The following is a 21,164-nucleotide window of genomic DNA, read 5'->3' on the forward strand; positions in this document are numbered from 1 at the left end:
GGTCATTCCGAGTTGTTCTCTCGCTGCCGATTTTCGCAGTACAGCGATTAAGTAAAAAAATGGCAAAAATGCGCTAAGTACTTTCACACAAAACTTTGTAGATTTACACAAGCTCGAGCGACGTTTTTTCATCGCTCGAGTGATCGTAGTGTGATTGACAGGAAGTGGGTGTTTCTGGGCGGAAACTGGCCATTTTCAGGGAGTGTACTAAAAAACGCAGGCGTGCCAGGTAAAAACGCAGGAGTGACTGGAGAAACGGGGGTGTGGCTGGCCGAACGCAGGGCGTGTTTGTGACGTCAAACCAGGAACTAAATGGACTGAGGTGATCGCAGTCTAGGAGTAGGTCTGGAGCTACTCAGAAACTGCAAGGAATTATTTAGTAGCAATTCTGCTAATCTTTAGTTCGCTATTCTACTAAGCTAAGATACACTCCCAGAGGGCGGCGGCCTAGCGTGTGCAATGCTGCTAAAAGCAGCTAGCGAGCGAACAACTCGAAATGAGGGCCCCTGTACAGTTCAAAATACAAGTGTCTTGTCTGCATTGCATTTTGCATATTGTTATAGAACTATAACAGCAGTAACTCTAGGTTACAATGTTTATAACTATGGGCCTAATTCTGGAATATATATAAACAAATGTTTACTAGGGTTACTCAGATGTCTGCTGTTCACGCAGAGGGATTGAATGCTTAGTCTTTGGTCGTAGCAGTGGATCACAGGAGCCGACAGTGGGTGCATCTATTTACACAAGATGCATCCTGCGGCTTTTGCATATTTTAGCACAGCTGCTGCGTACATCTCTGAATCAGCCCTAACTGTATGTTAAAAAATATGCTCAGAATTTTCCTTTCTTGCCTTTTTCATTGCAAAATAAAAAAAAGTCTGGACCATATTTGGGAGGTATTCCTAAATCTGCGCAATATCTTGGGGGGGGGGGCACTCGGGCCCGTGCCCCCCCTGTCATTTGTGGCCTCCATCCCCCGTCCCCTCCCGGCGCCAACGCCGCACAGGGAGATGACGGGCGCCCGTCTCCCTGCACAGCGGCAGAAGGAGGCAGGAGCTCAATACTGAGCTCCGGCTTCCGGCGCTGTCACTGTGCGGCGTGCACTATGGTAGAGACGTCAGTCATGACGTCTCTCTCATAGTGCTGACTGAGGAGCGGACGCCAAGAGGAGGACTGCAGCGGTCTGGAAGCGGGAACGGGGCTCGGTAAGTATGATGATTTTTTCTTCCTTAGTGCAGCGGGGGCATCTACTGGGGGCAAACTACGGGGGGACATTACTACTGGGGGGCATCAACAAGGGGCATTACTACTGGGGGGCATTACTACTGGGGGCAAACTACTGGGGGCATTATTACTGGGGGGCATCTACTGGGGGCATTACTACTGGGGGGTCATCTATTGGGGGCAAACTCCTAGGGGGCATTACTACTGGGGACATACTACTGGGGGACATTATTACTGGGGGCCAACTACAAAGGGGCTAACTACTGGGGGCATACTACAGGGGCATTACTACTGGCGGCTTAACTACAGGGGCATTACTACTTGGGGGCTAAACTACAGGGGGGCAGCAAACTACTGGGGGCATAACTACAGGGGCCAAACTACTGGGGGATAACTACAGGGGCCAAACTACTGGGGGCTAAACTACAAGGGGGGCATAACTACAGGGACTAAACTACAATGGGGCAAACTACAGGGGGGCATTACACTGGTGGCTAAACTACAAGCAGGCAAACTACTGGGGGCATTACCACTGGGAGGCTAAACTAAAGGGGGCGGGGGTAAACTACTGGGGTCATAACTGCAGGGGCATTACCACTGGGGGCATAACTACTAGGGCGCTAAATGACTGGGGGCATTACTACAGGTAACATTACTACTGGGGGCAATACGGGCATTGCATAAGGGGCACCACTACTATGGGGTATATATAAGGGGCACTACCAGTACAGTGGACATTGCATAATGGGGGTAATTCCAAGTTGATCGCAGCAGCAGTATTGTTAGCAGTTGGGCAAAACCATGGGCACTGCAGGGGGGGCAGATATAACATGTTTGTTTCTGTGCAGGGTAAATACTGGCTGCTTTATTTTTACACTACAATTTAGATTGCAGATTGAACACACCACATCCTAATCTAACTCTCTCTGCACATGTTAAATCTGCCTCCCCTGCAGTGCACATGGTTTGGCCCAACTGCTATCAAAATTTCTGCTGCGATTAACTTGGAATTACCCCCTATGAGCGCTACAACTGTGGGCATTGTATAAGAAGCGCCACCTCACATGCACCGAAGCCGCACGCAAATGTACTTGCCCCTTCCATGGTGCCCCCCCTATCATTTTCTTCTGGACCCGCCCCTGCTTGTAGCAAACAAGGTCCAAATTGGGCACAAAAAAAAAGCCTCCTAGTACATGATCAACTTCAATGCCCTTTAAGGCATGAGCCTCACCGCTTGCAGAGTAAAAACAGTATTTACTGTAGCTCCTTTGCAAATGCATGGTTCTAAGTAGAGCAGGGTCTGTAGGAAGATTACCAAAGGGAAGTAGCACTGGCTACATAAAACTTAACACCAGGGCTGTTTCTAGCCAATTTGGCTCCCAGTGCGAGATTTAAAAATGCGCCCCCCCCCCCATATTCACATAAGCAAAAATGCCCCCCCCCCCCAAACCCCATAGATATAAAGAGGAAAACCATGCTCCCGGCAAGGGGGCGTGGCCTCGTTACAATGGGCATGGCTTTAAGAGGGGCGTGGCCTCATCTGATCTCATCATCACGGCCACCACAGGATTTTAAAAAAAAGGCCTCATTTTACACATTACAGCAGGCATGCGACCCCATTTTACACATTGCGGCAGGCAAGTGTCCCCATTTTACACATTGCGGCAGGAAAGTGTCCCCATTTTACACATTGCGGCAGGAAAGTGTTCCCATTTAACACATTGCGGCAGGCACGTGCCCCCATTTTACACATTCCGGCAGGCAAGTGTCCCCATTTTACACATTGCGGCAGGCACGTGCCCCCATTTTACACATTCCGAAGACAGGTGTCCCCAATTTACACAATACGGCAGGTGGTGGTGATGAGGGGGGAGGGAGGGAGAGAGAGAGAGGGAGAGGGGCTGACTTACATTTGAAGCGGTTCTTCTCGCTCTTCAGCCGCCTCTCCCTCGTCTGCGCGGCGCTGGCCGGCTTGGCTCCCCCTTCTCCCTCCTCCCGAGCGCCCAGCTCGGGGGTCGGGGTTTCGCAGAATGATGCGATTGCGTCGTGACGTCACGACGCAAACGCATCATTCCGCGAAACCCCGCCCCCCGAGCAGGGCACTCGGGAAGAGAGGGGAGGGGGGATTTAGTGCTGAAGAAGTGCCGCGGCGGGCGCCCCGTGCGGTTGCACGGCTCGCCCGCCACAAGAAACGGCACTGCTTAACACCATTATTAATGTTTGTACTTTAAGCCAGTTTTCTATAAAACCATTTGGTAAATATCCCTATTATGGACAATTTGCATTGTAAATGTCTTTCTACATTTTGGAGGTTTTTTGAGGCAAAGCAAAATGCTATCCTTATCCAAATATAATCTTAAATGGTAAATAGGATAGCAAACAAAGACACCACAAGACAATCAAGATGATGTTTGATTATTGCTCTTCTCCTGTACTATAGATAGACAAACTCCTAATCATCAGCTGTTGTGAAGCACAATATAGTGTCTCATAATGATCATCCAGCTTCAGTTATAATGCATTCATTAGATATTGGTGTGCCAACCATAACAATGTGCATCTTTTTCTTGTACAGTCTTATGCATAAATGTGATCACGTGTTTAAAAGCATGTATAAATGTGTAACAATTTTATCGGATTTACAAAACAAGCTTATATTTTATTGATAGCTAAGCTACAGCATAGAGTAACACTAAAGTCGATTCACGAAACAGCTTCCAGACAGACACTAGTAACAGAAAATGCATTGGGAGGATTACTAAACCATTTCCTCAGACTCACACGTCATAAGAGAAGATTTTTCCATGTCCAAAAAAATAAAATGATGGTTCTGGTCCGCACATGCTCTTAATAGGCTTGTGTTCTTTTTTTGTCTTTCAGAGATAGACCAGGGGAGCTGTGGTGACCCAGGTATCCCAGCATTTGGAACGAGAGATGGATCACGATTCCGACATGGAGACATCCTGGTATTCCAGTGCCAGCCAGCGTTTGAGTTGGTTGGGCAGTCGACAATCACATGCCAAAAGAACAGCCAATGGTCTGCCAGAAAGCCTAGTTGTGTGTGTAAGTGAGGAGAGTGTGTGTAAAAGCAGGCCAGCCAGCCAGTAATGGGTGCCATGCACCCACCTACCCTCCCACCATCCTCTACCCCCAAAGGCAATAAGGACTCAGAGTGCCATGCAAATCAGAATACTAATCGCATGCTAATAACATTCATATTCCATTTTCAGCAGTAATTTAAGCCGCTCAACGAGGGAGAGGTGCAGCTGGAGTTACTGCCTTTCTAGGAGAACCTTATTTTTTATCATGAAATATTCATGTTTTAATTTAGAGGAAGAGAATTTCAGCAATCAGGCAGTTTTTTTATGTACCTTGCACTGAGTTTTTAGTTGAATTAACTCTGTCGACATTGGTTATGGTTTTTAGGACAACTACTTTACACGCAAGAGTATTTTTAAGCAACATATGGCTTATCGGTTGCCTGAGGTAAAACTCCTACAGGTACCTATTAGATATGCAACATAAGACTCATAGATGTTTATTTATGGTCTGAAGAATCTTTCTGGTGGAAAATCAGGCTGAATGAATATACAGTATGTTTCCGTCTTGTGCTTTTTCTCTCAGAACCATATTATGTTCCATGAGGTATTCAGTCATATTAGGGAATTTTCTTTATAAATGGCTTCTCTTGAGAGATCACTAATGGTATGGGTCTTATTACATCAGCTAGTTATCTATATGTAAGTAGGTCCTTGCTGCAATCTGTGGATTCTGTATTAACGATACTGTATTCCTAGGGAAAGGAATGATCATTGCACATTATCATAGCAGTGAGTGATTATATATTATTAAAGATGCTCATTAATATAGTTTATACCACTGAGCACTGCTGTATATCTAATTTACATATAGGAATAAGTTCTAATTTTGATATATTTAACACTAGTAGTGGCTATATTTTCCATTCATATTGAAGCATCTACTTTTTTTATTTAAGGATAACTTGACCTAAAATGTGTATTTATTAACCACATATACCCACAACATGCATAGCTATACCACTATTACAGGTCCAGGTTTTAAGAATATCCACGCTTGAGTCTAGATGATTAAATCAAATTGACTGAGGAACTAATTAAGACACTTGTGCTCAAGCAGGGATATCCTTAAAACCTAGACTATAATGGCAAAGTTTGGGAAACCCTGTTATAGAAGGTACATGCCAGGCCCTATGCAAAATGTTCTGCTCCTGGACTTCCCACTTGATTTATGACTACAGTCACCTGTGTTAAAAGCACCACTCTCATCAATAAATTAATTCAACACAGGTGACTGCAATCATACATTAAGTGGGAAGTGCAAGAGCAGAAGCAGTTTGTACATGGAAGAAGAGGTGGGTTGGGTACAGAGGTCTGCAGTGACAATGGCACCAGTCACTATGGTGACCTCAGTATGCAGGCGCCAGGAAGTGGCATGTTTAAAGTTATAACACCCAGACAGGTAATATGCTATAGGTAGCATTTCAGCCATGTTGGGATCCCAGCGTGGGCATACTGTTTTCATCACAGTGACTGATGACATTGTCAGTGTTGTTGACCCTGTGACCGTAATGAAGGGGTCATGTTGGAGTGTCTGCACTATACAGTTTGAGAGAGCTCACTGCTGCCAGTACCACAATTAGGGTAAGGACTACTAATAGGTGAACCTATGAGTTTAATCAGCACAGGTATCTACATATTATAAATTTACAATGAGCGCTATTATAGTAAGTCCTTGATAAATTGACATAATTGGTGGTGTTCAATTCTTTCTACTCCCTTTCACACATATTCTGTTTCTGTTGACAGGCATGGTCGCAACCCCCAGGGTAGCGAGGCGCCCTAACCCTTTATGCAGCTAAACCTGATTACTATGGGTGCGATATGCGTGATAACGGGGATCACTTGAGAAAGGAGATTGGGCGTGATATATCATTTTGAATACCGCCCTATGTGTTAATATTATGGATGTTAGGGACCCTTCTGGTGGGGTTCACCTTGACATGATGGATGGGCCATGTAGTTTTGGCCAAACATGCTAAGAACCTCATTTACACTCCATGTTAATTGTTTATTAGAATTATTTTATAGTTTTTCCTGCATGAACCTAGGAGTTTGCCTAGGGCACCAATTGGTTGGGGGTGAATGAGTGACACACAGTAATGTATCCCTACCAGTATTTTTTTAATATATATATATATATATATTTTATTCATTGTCTCAAAGAGAATGGGGAACTCTCACATGGAGATCTGGTTGCTAACATTGAGGAGAAGATGCTGGCTGCTTCTTACATGTGAAGCTGTCAGCTGCTGCTCTAATTGAGTATAGAACTATGATGTACAACCAGCATCACACGCCCAGATTGAAGTAGTGATGGCCATGGTTTAATCATCAATGTGCGTAACAGGACTCTGGACCTCCGTTGCCAATGTTACAACATGTTCAATGAACATCCATCAATGGCAAACAAAATCATTATGTCCCCAGTCTTTAATACAGTCTACAGCATGGGTCTTCAACCTGCTGCCCTACAGCCGCCGTGGAACTACACATCCCAGCATGCTTTTCTACAGTTTTGCTATTAAGGCATGCTAAAACTGAGGCAGGGCATGCTGGGATGTGTAGTTCCACCTAAGCTGGAGGGCCGAAGGTTGAAGACCAATGGTCTACAGCTTGGAGTGTTACTGGTGTACTTGGTGAGTGTAGAGTTTCTAAATTCCAGTTACTCCGTGTTTCATAGACCACAGTTCATGGTAGGTCAAAATTCTATAATTAAAAACTGTCCTCCTTTCACCAATCTATTGATATTAAAGGGACTGTAGCCCGATGTTTGGGGGGGGGGGGGGGGGGTATTTTCTTTCTTTTTACTATTTCCTAAGGTAAATTAGTAGCAGATTACTGTCTAAAAATATTATTTTATAAGGCCTCATTTACTTTCTATGAATGGGTAGTAATTCTTCCTGCAGAGTACACCATTCACTAGAGATGCCATTGTTTTTTTCCCATAGTCCATTCAACTAATTATAGATCTCTCCTGATAATCTTCTACATTTTTGATAAGCCTCATAAGAAAATGGGTATGATCTAATGGAAAGGGATAGGTGTGCTTCAGGCAACACAATATTGCTATTTTCCCTATCACAGCTGCAGTGCAAGTAGATGTGAATATGGTGTCATTGGAACCAATATATTTCCTCTCCATACCTGGATTCATGTGTTTACTGGCTTTTAAAAAAAATAATCTAATATAAACCTGCATTGAAGGCAGGGGCATATTTATCAAGCGAATGCGGAAATGGCTGTTTCCTCTGGCATAAGGAAATAATTATCGCCAATATGTAGCAAGATATAAAGGGTCCACTGTCCCATATGGGGAAGCCCAGCCAGAGAAAGATTTTGCGCTCATACTGCGGTGAGCTGTAGATGGACATTGTGTATCAAGAAGCCTGTGCATGAGCAGTTTTGTGGCTGGGTCTAAACCCAGAAGGTAAAGTGATTGCGTAAGCCCGTGTTTCAATGATTACAGATTCATACATATTCCCCTCCCCCCTCCCACCCGACAAAAAAAAAATTGTTGAGTCAATATGTGGCAATAAGGAAGTTTGTATTACAGGGGAAAACTGCAATATTTAATACATATGCCCCTTATTATTATTTACTTATTTATTACCAGTTATTTTATATAGCGCACACATATTCCGCAGCGCTTTACAGAGAGTTACACACTATTCAAATGTTGTATTACCAACAATTTTGATATAGTATCTAGCACAAGCATGTGTCAGTTATAGTTATAAACCAAACATGTCATCAAGTTAAAACACTTTTAAAAGCACCATTTGTTTATGTATTAAGGTTTATTACCTTAAAGGCCATCTATTGCCTACATAAAGCGGAGGCAAATGTTCAGCCAGTCACTATGTGCATTGTAATGTCCCTTCACCGTGAGTTTATGACAGGTAAACTTCATGCACAGACATTGTCTATTGTAAAAAGAAGCTACTGTACCTAACTTTAAAATAGTTCCAGTTAAAAACATTTGAGTTACAAAGCAAACATAATGCAGAAGCCATGTGGACATCAGTGATGTAGAGCTATTTGGTCAACATTGGCAAATTTATTTTGTTGCGTCAGCTTGGATCATAATAAGAGCCTGCTGGCATTGGTTCTAAATGAACGGATAACGACCGAGCTTTGCAGTAGATTGAGACTAACAGAAATTAGATAATGCTTATGACAAAGACAGCCCATTTCTGCGATATAATACAGCACCCACTAATCTCTGTGTTTGGGTTAAGTGCCTTGTGCTCATGATAACAAAAAGAGATGGATCACTTATAATATATATGTATGTATAGACTGTCTGGTGATAATTACAGAGATTCAACTGAGCTAATGAGAAGGGTTGCCGGGAGACTTTCAAATTATCTGTAATTATTCATGGATATCTCGGAGGTTAAACAGTGTGTCTGTCTGAGCTTTTCTTTTATTTTTGCTGTTTAAAACCACTTAACTGGCATGGTCAGATTTCATGCAACTGCGCCGTCCCACCCCGTCCCCCCGTTTTTGACGAGGAGATCCGTTCTGCAGATGTGCATTATATAATGTTTAAATATTTAAAAAAAATACTTTTTCATCTTTATTAAATAAAATACATTTTAAAAAAACAATGTTGTTAACGTTTTTGAAGGGAAAAATCGTCAGTTAAGTGGATTATTAAGTCTAAGCTGTTTGACAAGATAGAACATGTCTACTATATATTTTATAAACTCCTATATGCTTCCAATGTATGTGTATCCCACTGTAAGGAGCTTATGCTTAAAGCATATCTCCCAACATTCTTGCAGTATGTACTGGGATATTTGCACAGAAAAGGGGGCATTGCTAGGGGCATTGTCTCACATGTACTGTGTGCCAGTGAGCCACAGCCTCCATTTTTGTCACACTAGTGGTCTAGGGGAACTCTAGACGCCCCGGAAACTGTTGAAAATGCCTCTAGTCCCTCTCTCCAGTGAATAGATGCCATGCGTATGTGCACAACATACTGTACAGTATATTCTCTGCTTGCTCTGCTAAGCAGAGCAGTAGTTGAGAGGGGGCCTCCCAACCTTCCCCCCAACTGCAAGACACAGTGACCCGCGGGTGGGACGGCAGGACAGTGCCCAAAAATGGAATTGTCCCACCAATATTGGGATTGCTGGGAGTTATGCTAAATGTAATCTCAAGAGTATTCAAACGCATAAGAGACTTGGGGGTCTATTTACTAAGCCTTGGATGGAGATAAAGTCGCTGGAGATAAAGTACCAGCCAATCGGTTCCTAACTGCCATGCCACAGGCTGTGTTTGAAAAATGACAGGCGCTGTTTGGCTGGTACTTTATCTCCAGCAACCTTATCTCCATCCAAGGCTTAGTAAATAGACCCCATATAGTGATATGGCAAGGGGATTACAATATACTGTAATTCCATACCTCCCAAAATTTGAAACCCTGGGAGAAAGACACCTGCGCACTCTCGTCCTGGGGAAGCATGCCCAGCACTCTGTGAGCTGCTGGCATGCCCTCTCTCCCTTTGTCTGAATAGATGCTGTGAGCATGCGCACAGTGTCTATTGTCCGCTGCTCTGCTAAGCAGCAGTGACAGGAGCCAAAAATTGTCCCCCCTCCTACCGCGGGACACTGAGTCCCCAAAAAAACGGAACTGTCCCGCAAAAATCGGGACAGTTGGGAGGTATGTAATTCAGTGCCTGGGTGAGTTCTCTGTGTGGTGTTTACTTATTAACATTTATTTTTGTAGCTCCAGCCTATTCCGTTGTGCTTTATATTGGGCAACAAAACAGTAATAAAATGAAACAAGATAATAACAGGCAGACAGAGAGGTAAGAGAACCAACCTCTCAAGTCTCTAATCTATGCTCAGATATTTCTGCTGGCAATTCTGCGAATGTATCATAATGATACGATAACTCTCGAAAAACACATTTCAAATGTGACCCTCACCCAATAACACAGTATTCAAATTTCTTCCCATCCTGCAATATTATGGGTCCTATTTATTTATTAAGGGAGATACTTGTTTGCCCCAGCGCATTTGTCATCACTATAAGCACGCATTTGCATCAGCCCTATCCTTGGTGCAAGAGATCGGTCTGAACTCTGAAGTCAGATGCATCTCTGGTGTAGGCTCACCTCTGAACATCCCACAATTCAGTCTTCATGCCTACGGCTCATTTATCTTATGTGCCAATACCCTGTTACCACTCAGGTACACCCATTTAGCCACATATGTAGATACAGCTGAGTGTGAATAGTACTCAGATCCACAGATGTGCATTTTTGATGTGTGCACAGTGCAAAGATTTTCAGATACAGCTGCTTTCTGTGTGATTCTAAGTCAGGCTCTATGTGTGTATGTATATATACACACCCCACCTCACATAGCAATATGCATCTTCCCAAGGGCGTGTTAATGTATCGGGGCTCCTGTTCAGCCCTCCCTCTGTGCAGAGGCTCCTCTCCCACACACTGTAAATATAACTGCCTTCCGCAGAAAGATAACTGAGCTTGCACAGACTATGCAGTGACCAGTGTAGTTACAGTATACTGTATTCAGTGACCAGTGTAGTTACAGTATCCTGTATGCAGTGACCAGTGGAGTTATAGGGGCAGATTTAATTAGCTGCGTGGCTGCCACTCTGCCAGGAACTATTCACTTACTTCTGCTCATCTGAACAGTACATAGGAGATATTGGAAGCCGGCACATGCTGGAGTATTGCTCGTCCTCTTTATATGGCTCACTGTGCTTGTGGCTGTGCAGCATGGTTAATTCTGTCCAGCAACACCACTCTCTGCCTCCACTGCTGCAGCACCTCTCTCTGTCTAGCCCAGCTACTGCAGAACCTTTCTGCCCCAGTTGCTGCATTATCTCTCTCTGCCCCAGACTTTTGCAACAGCTCTCTCTTTCCTGGAAGCTGCAGTACATGTCTCTACCTTGGATGCTGCAGCACCTCTCTCTGCCCTAGCTGCTGCAGCACCTCTCTCTACACTGATGCTGCAGCACTTCTCTCTGCTACAGCTGCTGCTGTAGCACCTTACTCTGCCTATCAGGCAGCTGCAGGACCTTTCACTGCCCCTCAGGCAATTCTGGAACATCATTTTAATTAAGGCATAGTGGGATTATCAGGTCTGGGATGGAAGTTCTAGGGTATTATTTTCATTGAGGCAATGGGAGATTATCAAACCGGAGGGGAAGATGGCAGTTTTGGGGCATTATTTTCACTGAGAGATTGGAGAATTATCAGGTCTGTGGGAGGTCATTTGGGGCATTATTTTCATTAAGGGATTGAGGGGTTGTGAGGTCAGGTCAGTTTGAGCATACATAATGTTTTTAATTTATTTTAATTAAACAAGCAAATAGTTGAATACAGCTACTTCCATAGTGGCTCTACAGTGGTGTAACGTGTATAAGGAGCTGTACCATGGCATAACATGTATAAGAGGCTCTACCATGGTGTTACGTTATGTGTAAGGGGCTCTACTGTGGCATAATGTTTATAAGTAGCCCTACTCTGGCGTAACGTGTATAAGTGTCCCTATTGTGGCGTAACTCTTATAAGCGGCTGTACTGTGGCATTACATGTATAAGCGGCTCTGTTGTGTTGTAACGTGTATCAGAAGCTCTACTGTGTGGCATAACATGTATAAGCAGCTCTACTGTGTGGCGTAATGTGTATAAACGTCTCTACTGTGTCGTAACTTGTATAAGCGGCTCTACTGTGTGGCATAACATGTATAAGGGGTACTACTGTGTGGTGTAATGTGAATTGGTACTATTATGTGGCCACGCCCAATCCCATGAAGCCACGCCCTTATATATTTTTTTTTGTTGCGCGTCTTTTTTGCACACTATCTAGATTTTAAACATGGGGCACCCAAGGAAAACTTTCGCACTGAGCTCTACAAGGTCTAGAACTGGCCCTGTCACCAATTTAGGATGTCTAAATATTTTTTCCCTTCAAATGTAACACGCCACTACATGTTGGCAAGGCCCCCAATTCAGTACAGGCAAGGGGGGGGTGCCAAAACATACCCTTGCTTCGGGCACCCTGGCACCTAGGTACACCTCTGCCTGCAGTGGTAAGTTAAAGTCACTCCAGGATGGGGGAGTCTATCAGATGAGGGGTCAGGAGGAGAGAAGAAGGGGAGCACTAAGTGAGGCATGTGGGGCATGTAGGATGGGGGAAGGGGAGTATAGTGAGGCATGTGGGGTGGGGGAAGGGGAGTATAGTGAGTCATGTGGGATGGGGGAAGGAGAGTATTGTAAGGCATGTGCGGTGGGGGAAGGGGAGTATAGTGAGGCATGTGGGGTTGGGGGAGGGGAGTATAGGCCCTCATTCCGAGTTGTTCGCTCGGTAATTTTCTTCGCATCGCAGCGATTTTCCGCTAATTGCGCATGCGCAATGTTCGCACTGCGACTGTGCCAAGTAAATTTGCTAAGAAGTTTGGTGTTTCACTCACGGCATTACAAGGTTTTTTCTTCGTTCTGGTGATCGTAATGTGATTGACAGGAAGTGGGTGTTTCTGGGCAGAAACTGGCGTTTTATGGGAGTGTGTGAAAAAACGCTGCCGTTTCTGGGAAAAACGCGGGAGTGGCTGGAGAAACGGGGGAGTGTCTGGGCGAACGCTGGGTGTGTTTGTGATGTCAAACCAGGAACGAAACTGACTGAACTGATCGCAGTGGCAGAGTAAGTCTCGAGCTACTCAGAAACTGCTTAGAAATTTCTAATCGCAATTTAGAGAATCTTTCGTTCGCAATTTTGCTAAGCTAACATTCACTCCCAGTAGGCGGCGGCTTAGCGTGTGCAATGCTGCTAAAAGCAGCTTGCGAGCGAACAACTCGGAATGAGGGCCATAGTGAGGCATGTGGGGTGGGGGAAGGGGAGTATAGTGAGGCATGTGTGTTGGGAGAAGGGGAGTATAGCGAGGCATGTGGGATGGGAGAAGGGGAGTATAGCGAGACATGTGGGATGGGGAAAGGCGAGTATAGCGTGGGATGGGGAAGGGTAGTATAGTGAGGAATGTGGTATGGGGGAAGGGAAGCATAGTGAGGCACATGGGATGGGGGAAGGAGAGTATAGTGAGGCATGTTGGGTGGAGGAAGGGGAGTATAGTGAGGCATGTGGGATGGGGGAAGGGGAGTATAGCGAGGCATGTGGGATGGGAGAAGGGGAGTATAGAGAGACATGTGGAATGGGAGAAGGGGAGTATAGTGAGGCATGGGGTATGGGGGAAGGGGAGTATAGTGAGGCACATGGGATGGGGGAAGGAGAGTATGGTGAGGCATGTGGGGTGGAGGAAGGGGAGTATAGTGAGGCATGTGGGATGGGGGAAGGGGAGTATAGTGAGGCATGTGGTGTTGGGGATGGGGAGTATAGTGAGGCATATGTGATAGGAGAAGGGGAGTATAGTGAGGCATGTGGGATGGGAGAAGGGGAGTATAGTGAGGCATGGGGTATGGGGGAAGGGGAGTATAGTGAGGCATGTGGGATGGGGGAAGGAGAGTATAGTAAGGCATGTGGGGTGGGGGAATGGGAGTATAGTGAGGCATGTGTGATGGGAGAAGGGGAGTACAGTGAGGCATATGGGATGAGAGAAGGGGAGTATAGTGAGGCATGTGGGGTGGGGAAGGGGAGTATAGTGAGGCATGTAGGATGAGAGAAGGGGAGTATAGTGAGGCATGTGGGGTGGGGAAGGGGAGTATAGTGAGGCATGTAGGATGGGAAAGGTGAGTATAGTGAGGCATGTGGGGTGGGAGAAGGGGAGTACAGTGAGACATGTGTGATGGGAGGAGTACTGTGAGGCATATAGGATGGGAGAAGGGGACTATAGTGAGGCATGTGGGGTGGGGAAGGGGAGTATAGTGAGGCATGTAGGATGGGAAAGGTGAGTATAGTGAGGCATGTGGGGTGGGAGATGGGGAGTACCGTGAGACATGTGTGATGGGAGGAGTACTGTGAGGCATATAGGATGGGAGAAGGGGACTATAGTGAGGCATGTGGGGTGGGGAAGGGGAGTATAGTGAGGCATGTAGGATGGGAAAGCGGAGTATAGTGAGGCATGTGGGGTGGGAGAAGGGGAGTATAGTGAGGCAGGTGTGATGGGAGAAGAGGAGTACTGTGAGGCATATGGGATGGGAGAAGGGGAGTATAGTGAGGCATGTGGGATGGGGAAGGGGAGTATAGTGAGGCATGTAGGATGGGGAAGGGTAGTATAGTGAGGCATGTGGGTCGATGGAAGGAGAGAATAGTGAGGCATGTGGAGTGGGGGAGGGGAGTATAGTGAGGCATGTGTGATGGGAGAAGGAGAGTACAATGAGGCATATGGGATGGGAGAAGGGGAGTATAGTGAGGCATGTGTGACGGGAGAAGGGGAGTATAGTGAGGCATGTGGGATGGGAGAAGCGGAGTATAGTGAGGCATGTGGGATGGGGAAGCAGAGTATAGTGAGGCATGTGGGATGGGGGAGGGGAGTATAGTGAGACATGTGTGATGGGAGAAGGGGAGTATAGCGAGGCATGTGGGATGGGAGAAGGAGTATAGTGAGGCATGGGGGAAGGGGAGTATAGTGAGGCATGTAGGATGGGAAAGGTGAGTATAGTGAGGCATGTGGGGTGGGAGAAGGGGAGTACAGTGAGACATGTGTGATGGGAGGAGTACTGTGAAGCATATAGGATGGGAGAAGGGGACTATAGTGAGGCATGTGGGGTGGGGAAGGGGAGTATAGTGAGGCATGTAGGATGGGAAAGGTGAGTATAGTGAGGCATGTGGGGTGGGAGATGGGGAGTACGGTGAGACATGTGTGATGGGAGGAGTACTGTGAGGCATATAGGATGGGAGAAGGGGACTATAGTGAGGCATGTGGGGTGGGGAAGGGGAGTATAGTGAGGCATGTAGGATGGGAAAGGGGAGTTAGTGAGGCATGTGGGGTGGGAGAAGGGGAGTATAGTGAGGCAGGTGTGATGGGAGAAGAGGAGTACTGTGAGGCATATGGGATGGGAGAAGGGGAGTATAGTGAGGCATGTGGGATGGGGAAGGGGAGTATAGTGAGGCATGTAGGATGGGGAAGGGTAGTATAGTGAGGCATGTGGGTCGATGGAAGGAGAGAATAGTGAGGCATGTGGAGTGGGGGAGGGGAGTATAGTGAGGCATGTGTGATGGGAGAAGGAGAGTACAATGAGGCATATGGGATGGGAGAAGGGGAGTATAGTGAGGCATGTGTGACGGGAGAAGGGGAGTATAGTGAGGCATGTGGGATGGGAGAAGCGGAGTATAGTGAGGCATGTGGGATGGGGAAGCAGAGTATAGTGAGGCATGTGGGATGGGGGAGGGGAGTATAGTGAGACATGTGTGATGGGAGAAGGGGAGTATAGCGAGGCATGTGGGATGGGAGAAGGAGTATAGTGAGGCATGGGGGAAGGGGAGTATAGTGAGGCATGTGGAATGGGTAAGGGGAGTATAGTGAGGCATATGGGGTGGGGGAAGGGATGTATAGTGAGGCATGTGGGATGGGAGAAAGGAAGCATAGTGAGGCATGTGGGATGGGAGAAGGGGAGTATAGTGAGGCATATGGGGTGGGGGAAGGGATGTATAGTGAGGCATGTGGGATGGGAGAAGGGAAGCATAGTGAGGCATGTGGGATGGGAGAAGGGGAGTATAGTGAGGCATGTGGGATGGGGGGAAGGGAGTATAGTGAGGCATGTGGGATGGGGGGAGGGGAGTATAGTTAGGCATGTGGGTGGGGGAAGGGGAGTATAGTGAGGCATGTGGGGTGGGGGAAAGGAGTATAGTGAGGCATGTGTGATGGGAGAAGGGGAGTACAATGAGGCATATGGGATGGGAGAAGGGGAGTATAGTGAGGCATGTGTGACGGGAGAAGGGGAGTATAGTGAGGCATGTGGGATGGGAGAAGCGGAGTATTGTGAGGCATGTGGGATGGGGAAGCGGAGTATAGTGAGGCATGTGGGATGGGGGAGGGGAGTATAGTGAGACATGTGTGATGGAAGAAGGGGAGTATAGCGAGGCATGTGGGATGGGAGAAGGAGTATAGTGAGGCATGGGGGAAGGGGAGTATAGTGAGGCATGTGGAATGGGTAAGGGGAGTATAATGAGGCATATGGGGTGGGGGAAGGGATGAATAGTGAGGCATGTGGGATGGGAGAAGGGAAGTATAGTGAGGCATGTGTGATGGTAGAAGGGGAGTATAGTGAGGCATGTGGGATGGGAGAAGGGGAGTATAGTGAGGCATGTGGGATGGGGGGAGGGGAGTATAGTGAGGCATGTGGGATGGGGGGAGGGGAGTATAGTGATGCATGTGGGTGGGGGAGGGGAGTATAGTGAGGCATGTGTGATGGGAGAAGGGCAGTACAAGGAGGCATATGGGATGGGAGAAGGGGAGTATAGTGAGGCATGTGTGACGGGAGAAGGGGAGTATAGTGAGGCATGTGGGATGGGAGAAGCGGAGTATTGTGAGGCATGTGGGATGGGGAAGCGGAGTATAGTGAGGCATGTGGGATGGGGGAGGGGAGAATAGTGAGACATGTGTGATGGGAGAAGGGGAGTATAGCGAGGCATGTGGGATGGGAGAAGGAGTATAGTGAGGCATGGGGGAAGGGAAGTATAGTGAGGCATGTGGAATGGGTAAGGGGAGTATAGTGAGGCATATGGGGTGGGGGAAGGGATGAATAGTGAGGCATGTGGGATGGGAGAAGGGAAGTATAGTGAGGCATGTGGGATGGAAGAAGGGGAGTATAGTGAGGCATGTGGGATGGGGGAAGCGGAGTATAGTGAGGCATGTGGGATGGGGGGAGGGGAGTATAGTGAGGCATGTGGGTGGGGGAAGGGGAGTATAGTGAGGCATGTGTGATGGGAGAAGGGGAGTATAGCGAGGCATGTGGGATGGGAGAAGGAGTATAGTGAGGCATGGGGGAAGGGGAGTATAGTGAGGCATGTGGAATGGGTAAGGGGAGTATAGTGAGGCATATGGGGTGGGGGAAGGGATGTATAGTGAGGCATGTGGGATGGGAGAAGGGAAGCATAGTGAGGCATGTGGGATGGGAGAAGGGGAGTATAGTGAGGCATGTGGGATGGAGGAAGCGGAGTATAGTGCGGCATGTGAGATGGGGGGAAGGGAGTATAGTGAGGCATGTGGGTGGGGGAAGGGGAGTATAGTGAGGCATGTGGGGTGGGGGAGGGGAGTATAGTGAGGCATGTGTGATGGGAGAAGGGGAGTACAATGAGGCATATGGGATGGGAGAAGGGGAGTATAGTGAGGCATGTGTGACGGGAGAAGGGGAGTATAGTGAGGCATGTGGGATGGGAGAAGCGGAGTATTGTGAGGCATGTGGGATGGGGAAGCGGAGTATAGTGAGGCATGTGGGATGGGGGAGGGGAGTATAGTGAGACATGTGTGATGGGAGAAGGGGAGTATAGCAAGGCATGTGGGATGGGAGAAGGAGTATAGTGAGGCATGGTGGAAGGGGAGTATAGTGAGGCATGTGGAATGGGTAAGGGGAGTATAGTGAGGCATATGGGGTGGGGGAAGGGATGAATAGTGAGGCATGTGGGATGGGAGAAGGGAAGTATAGTGAGGCATGTGGGATTGGAGAAGGGGAGTATAGTGAGGCATGTGGGATGGGGGAAGCGGAGTATAGTGAGGCATGTGGGATGGGGGGAGGGGAGTATAGTGAGGCATGTGGGTGGGGGAAGGGGAGTATAGTGAGGCATGTGGGATGGGAGAAGGGGAGTATAGTGAGGCATGTTGGATGGGGGAAGGGGAGTAGAGTAAGACATGTGGAATGGGGGAAGGGGAGTATAGGAAGGCAAGTTGGAAAGAAAGGGGAGCAGTGAAGCATAAAGTATTGGGGAACAGGGGAGCACAACGGGAAAAGGAGAGCACAATGTGGGATGTGGAGAAAGAAGGAGAGCACAGTGTGGGGTGTGGAAGGTAGAAGAAGAGCATAGTAGTGTGAAATGTAGTTGGGTGAAGGGCAAGCAATAATTGTATGTGTGTATGCCTGTATGCGTGTGTGTGCATGTGCGTGTGTGTGTGTGTGTGTGTGTGTGTGTGTGTGTGTGTGTGTGTGGGGTGTATTATAATAATACTATATACACTGCCCCTGCCTCCACATATTGTAATCATATTACTTCCTCTTTTGTCCCCTCAGCTGAGCTACTGCACTATGCTGACGGATGTGACACATGTGCAAACTGTAAACACTGGAGGTGGGGGGGAGGGGGGGCACCACTATCTATTTTGCCACCGGGCGCCTAGCATAAACTTACACCTCTGAATAGGCAGGTATTATTACGGGTGGTCTTCTGTATGCCGAATGTCGGGATACCGGCGCACAGTATACCGGCGCCGGAATCCCGACACCCGGCATACCGACAACTATTCTCCCTCGTGGGGGTTCACGACCCCCCTGGAGGGAGAATAAAATAGTGTGGCGCGCAGCGTGGCGAGCGCAGCGAGCCCGCAAGGGGCTCCTTTGCGCTCGCCACGCTGTTGGTATGCCGGCGGTCGGGCTCCCGGCGCCGGTATGCTGGTCGCCGGGAGACCGAGCGCCGGCATACCGTACGACACCCATTATTACAGTTGCATATGGGGATAGAGGATTTAAAGATCATCACTAGTTTGAGAATGGACATTCCTACACACTATGAAAAAAAAGTTAACATTGTAAGATCTGCAGCATTCAAGCATGACAAATACATTAAACTCTATACTTATATCTGCAGTGAGAGCATATTAGGCTCTCAAAGAAATCAGCTCAGACTCCCTGTGCTCTTGAAGCCTCTAGCTGTTGCTCCCAATGGCCCTTCAAACTCTCCTGACACAACAAATAGACATGATGGACTTTCAATAGCAGATCCTAGTTTATAAGATGTGGCATACACATTGTCTGCTGCTTTCCATGCAGAATGCAGCCTTGGACTTCTACATACTGTTGTGTGCCAGTTTGATTTCTCTACAGACCAATCCAGCAATTTGTCATGCTGTTCTCCATTCTTACTTGAAGAGATATCCCCTAAGAGCAAATATAGATCTTTGGGCCAATGTAAACATATAAAATGTTGCAGTCTTCCACTTGCCCCTATGTGTGAATGTCAGTATTTCCATAAGATATTCTGTAATGGCTTGGCTACATATTATGTATTGTTAGTGTCCAGAGAGCAATGAGTCAAGCACAGTTTCTATATTACACACAAATACAAGGAATTCAAGAATCTAATTATAATTAACACATGTATTAGATAAGAAGGTGGTTCCTATTTACACAGGGACATGCAAAGGACCCTGGGCCCCACAACATATTTGTAATTGCTCCTAGCATGCACATGATTTAAAATGTCACTAGACAACAATAATAGAAAAAGTTTGTATTTATTAAAGTTTTTTTTTCCATCTTTGAACTTTCATTTGCTATCAATCAATAAAAATATAATACTGAAGAAATCAAAATGCAAATTTTGATATCAGAAGGGAATGGTTGGCAAACTCTTCCACAAGGATCCCTAACGGTCCAGGTTTTAAGTATATCCATGGTTCAGCACAGATGGATAAATCATATTGACTGAGGTACTAATTAAGTCACCTGGGACCAAGCATGGATATACTTAAAACCTGGACCGTTCATGCTCCTTGAGGAACAAGTTTGGGAACCAGTATCCTAAGGTATGCTCAATAATATGGTATTGTGCCTGCCTGGAACAGACTGAATAATTTCCAGTCTTGTGTGAAAAAATGATCTTTATGTATTATTGTATGGGTCATGCATATCCAAAAAGTATATGTGTTTTCTTGGGAGGTCTCTGTACTGTAGTTCTTTACCTATAATTTTAAGAAGAGAACATTTTACCAATTAAGTGTTGCTACTGTATTATGCTTTAGAGCTATCAAGTTTCCAGACATATACATTCTAGCGAGGGGCGGGCCCCCCTTGGCACTAGTGCCACAAGATGGCAGTCAAGGATGTATTGAATGGCCCCAATGGGATTAGTCCTACTATGTGTGTTGGTTTGCTCCTTTCCTCACAGAGGAGACCTTTTTGACAAAGTAGACCCTCTCCAAAACCCAACCATGGCCTGCATATCCAGCAAAGTCTGGGCCTCTGGTGAGTGAACCCTGCCCCAGTCCAAATCACAGCTGATAAACAGTACAGAAGCATGTCTTTGTTTCCAGGCTACAAATTATCAACCTAACACGAGCTTCAAAAATGGAAGAACAAGGAGAATATTAACATTTTTAGTAATCCATCTATTAATTGTGTAAATGTTTGTATATGTTGTAATGGTAGTGGCACTCCGGATACATTTTTGTTGTGTAGCTGTTATTCTTAAAGTATGATTCAAATCACAGCCAATTAAAAACTCAAATCACGAAAATTTAAAATCCCAAAAATTTTGGGTAATAGATCCCATACTGGCAATAGGTGTTGGTTATTAGACAAGGTATCACTTGCCATAACTGGGTGGGGTTTGGCAGTCTGAACATAGGTTTGGGTTGGGGCCTATATTGTCCTCAAATTAGGACAGTGGTAGGTATAGGTGATTTGGATGTATCATTGCAACACAAATGTAATACGTTTTACTAGTATAACTACAGTACTGTTGATTTCATCAACTGAATCCAAATCCAGATTTCTCTATGATTTTAGGTATTAAAAGTAGTGATGTGCACCGGACATTTTTCGGGTTTTGTGTTTTGGTTTTGGATTAGGTTCCGCGGCCGTGTTTTGGATTCGGACGCGTTTTGGCAAAACCTCCCTGAAATTTTTTTGTCGGATTCGGGAGTTTTTTGGATTCGGGTGTTTTTTTACAAAAAATCCTCAAAAACCACTTA

At 46.4% G+C, this 21,164-nt stretch overlaps 1 protein-coding gene across 3 annotated transcripts in view; it reads left to right on the plus strand.

Annotated features, from left to right (window-relative positions):
- LOC135033722 (CUB and sushi domain-containing protein 2-like) overlaps positions 1-21,164 on the plus strand; it is a 1,450,369-nt gene that overhangs the window by 1,063,780 nt on the left and 365,425 nt on the right. For 2 of the 3 annotated variants that reach the window (XM_063954204.1, XM_063954205.1), the window contains exon 13: positions 4,108-4,290. The exons of the other annotated variant lie outside the window; for it this stretch is intronic. In XM_063954204.1, the coding sequence (XP_063810274.1) occupies positions 4,108-4,290 (183 nt within the window). The remainder of the gene's footprint in view (positions 1-4,107; positions 4,291-21,164) is intronic. 3 annotated transcript variants of the gene reach the window in all.

This window comes from Pseudophryne corroboree, chromosome 2, assembly GCF_028390025.1.
Source record: "Pseudophryne corroboree isolate aPseCor3 chromosome 2, aPseCor3.hap2, whole genome shotgun sequence".
In the NCBI taxonomy this organism is placed as follows: Eukaryota; Metazoa; Chordata; class Amphibia; order Anura; family Myobatrachidae; genus Pseudophryne; species Pseudophryne corroboree.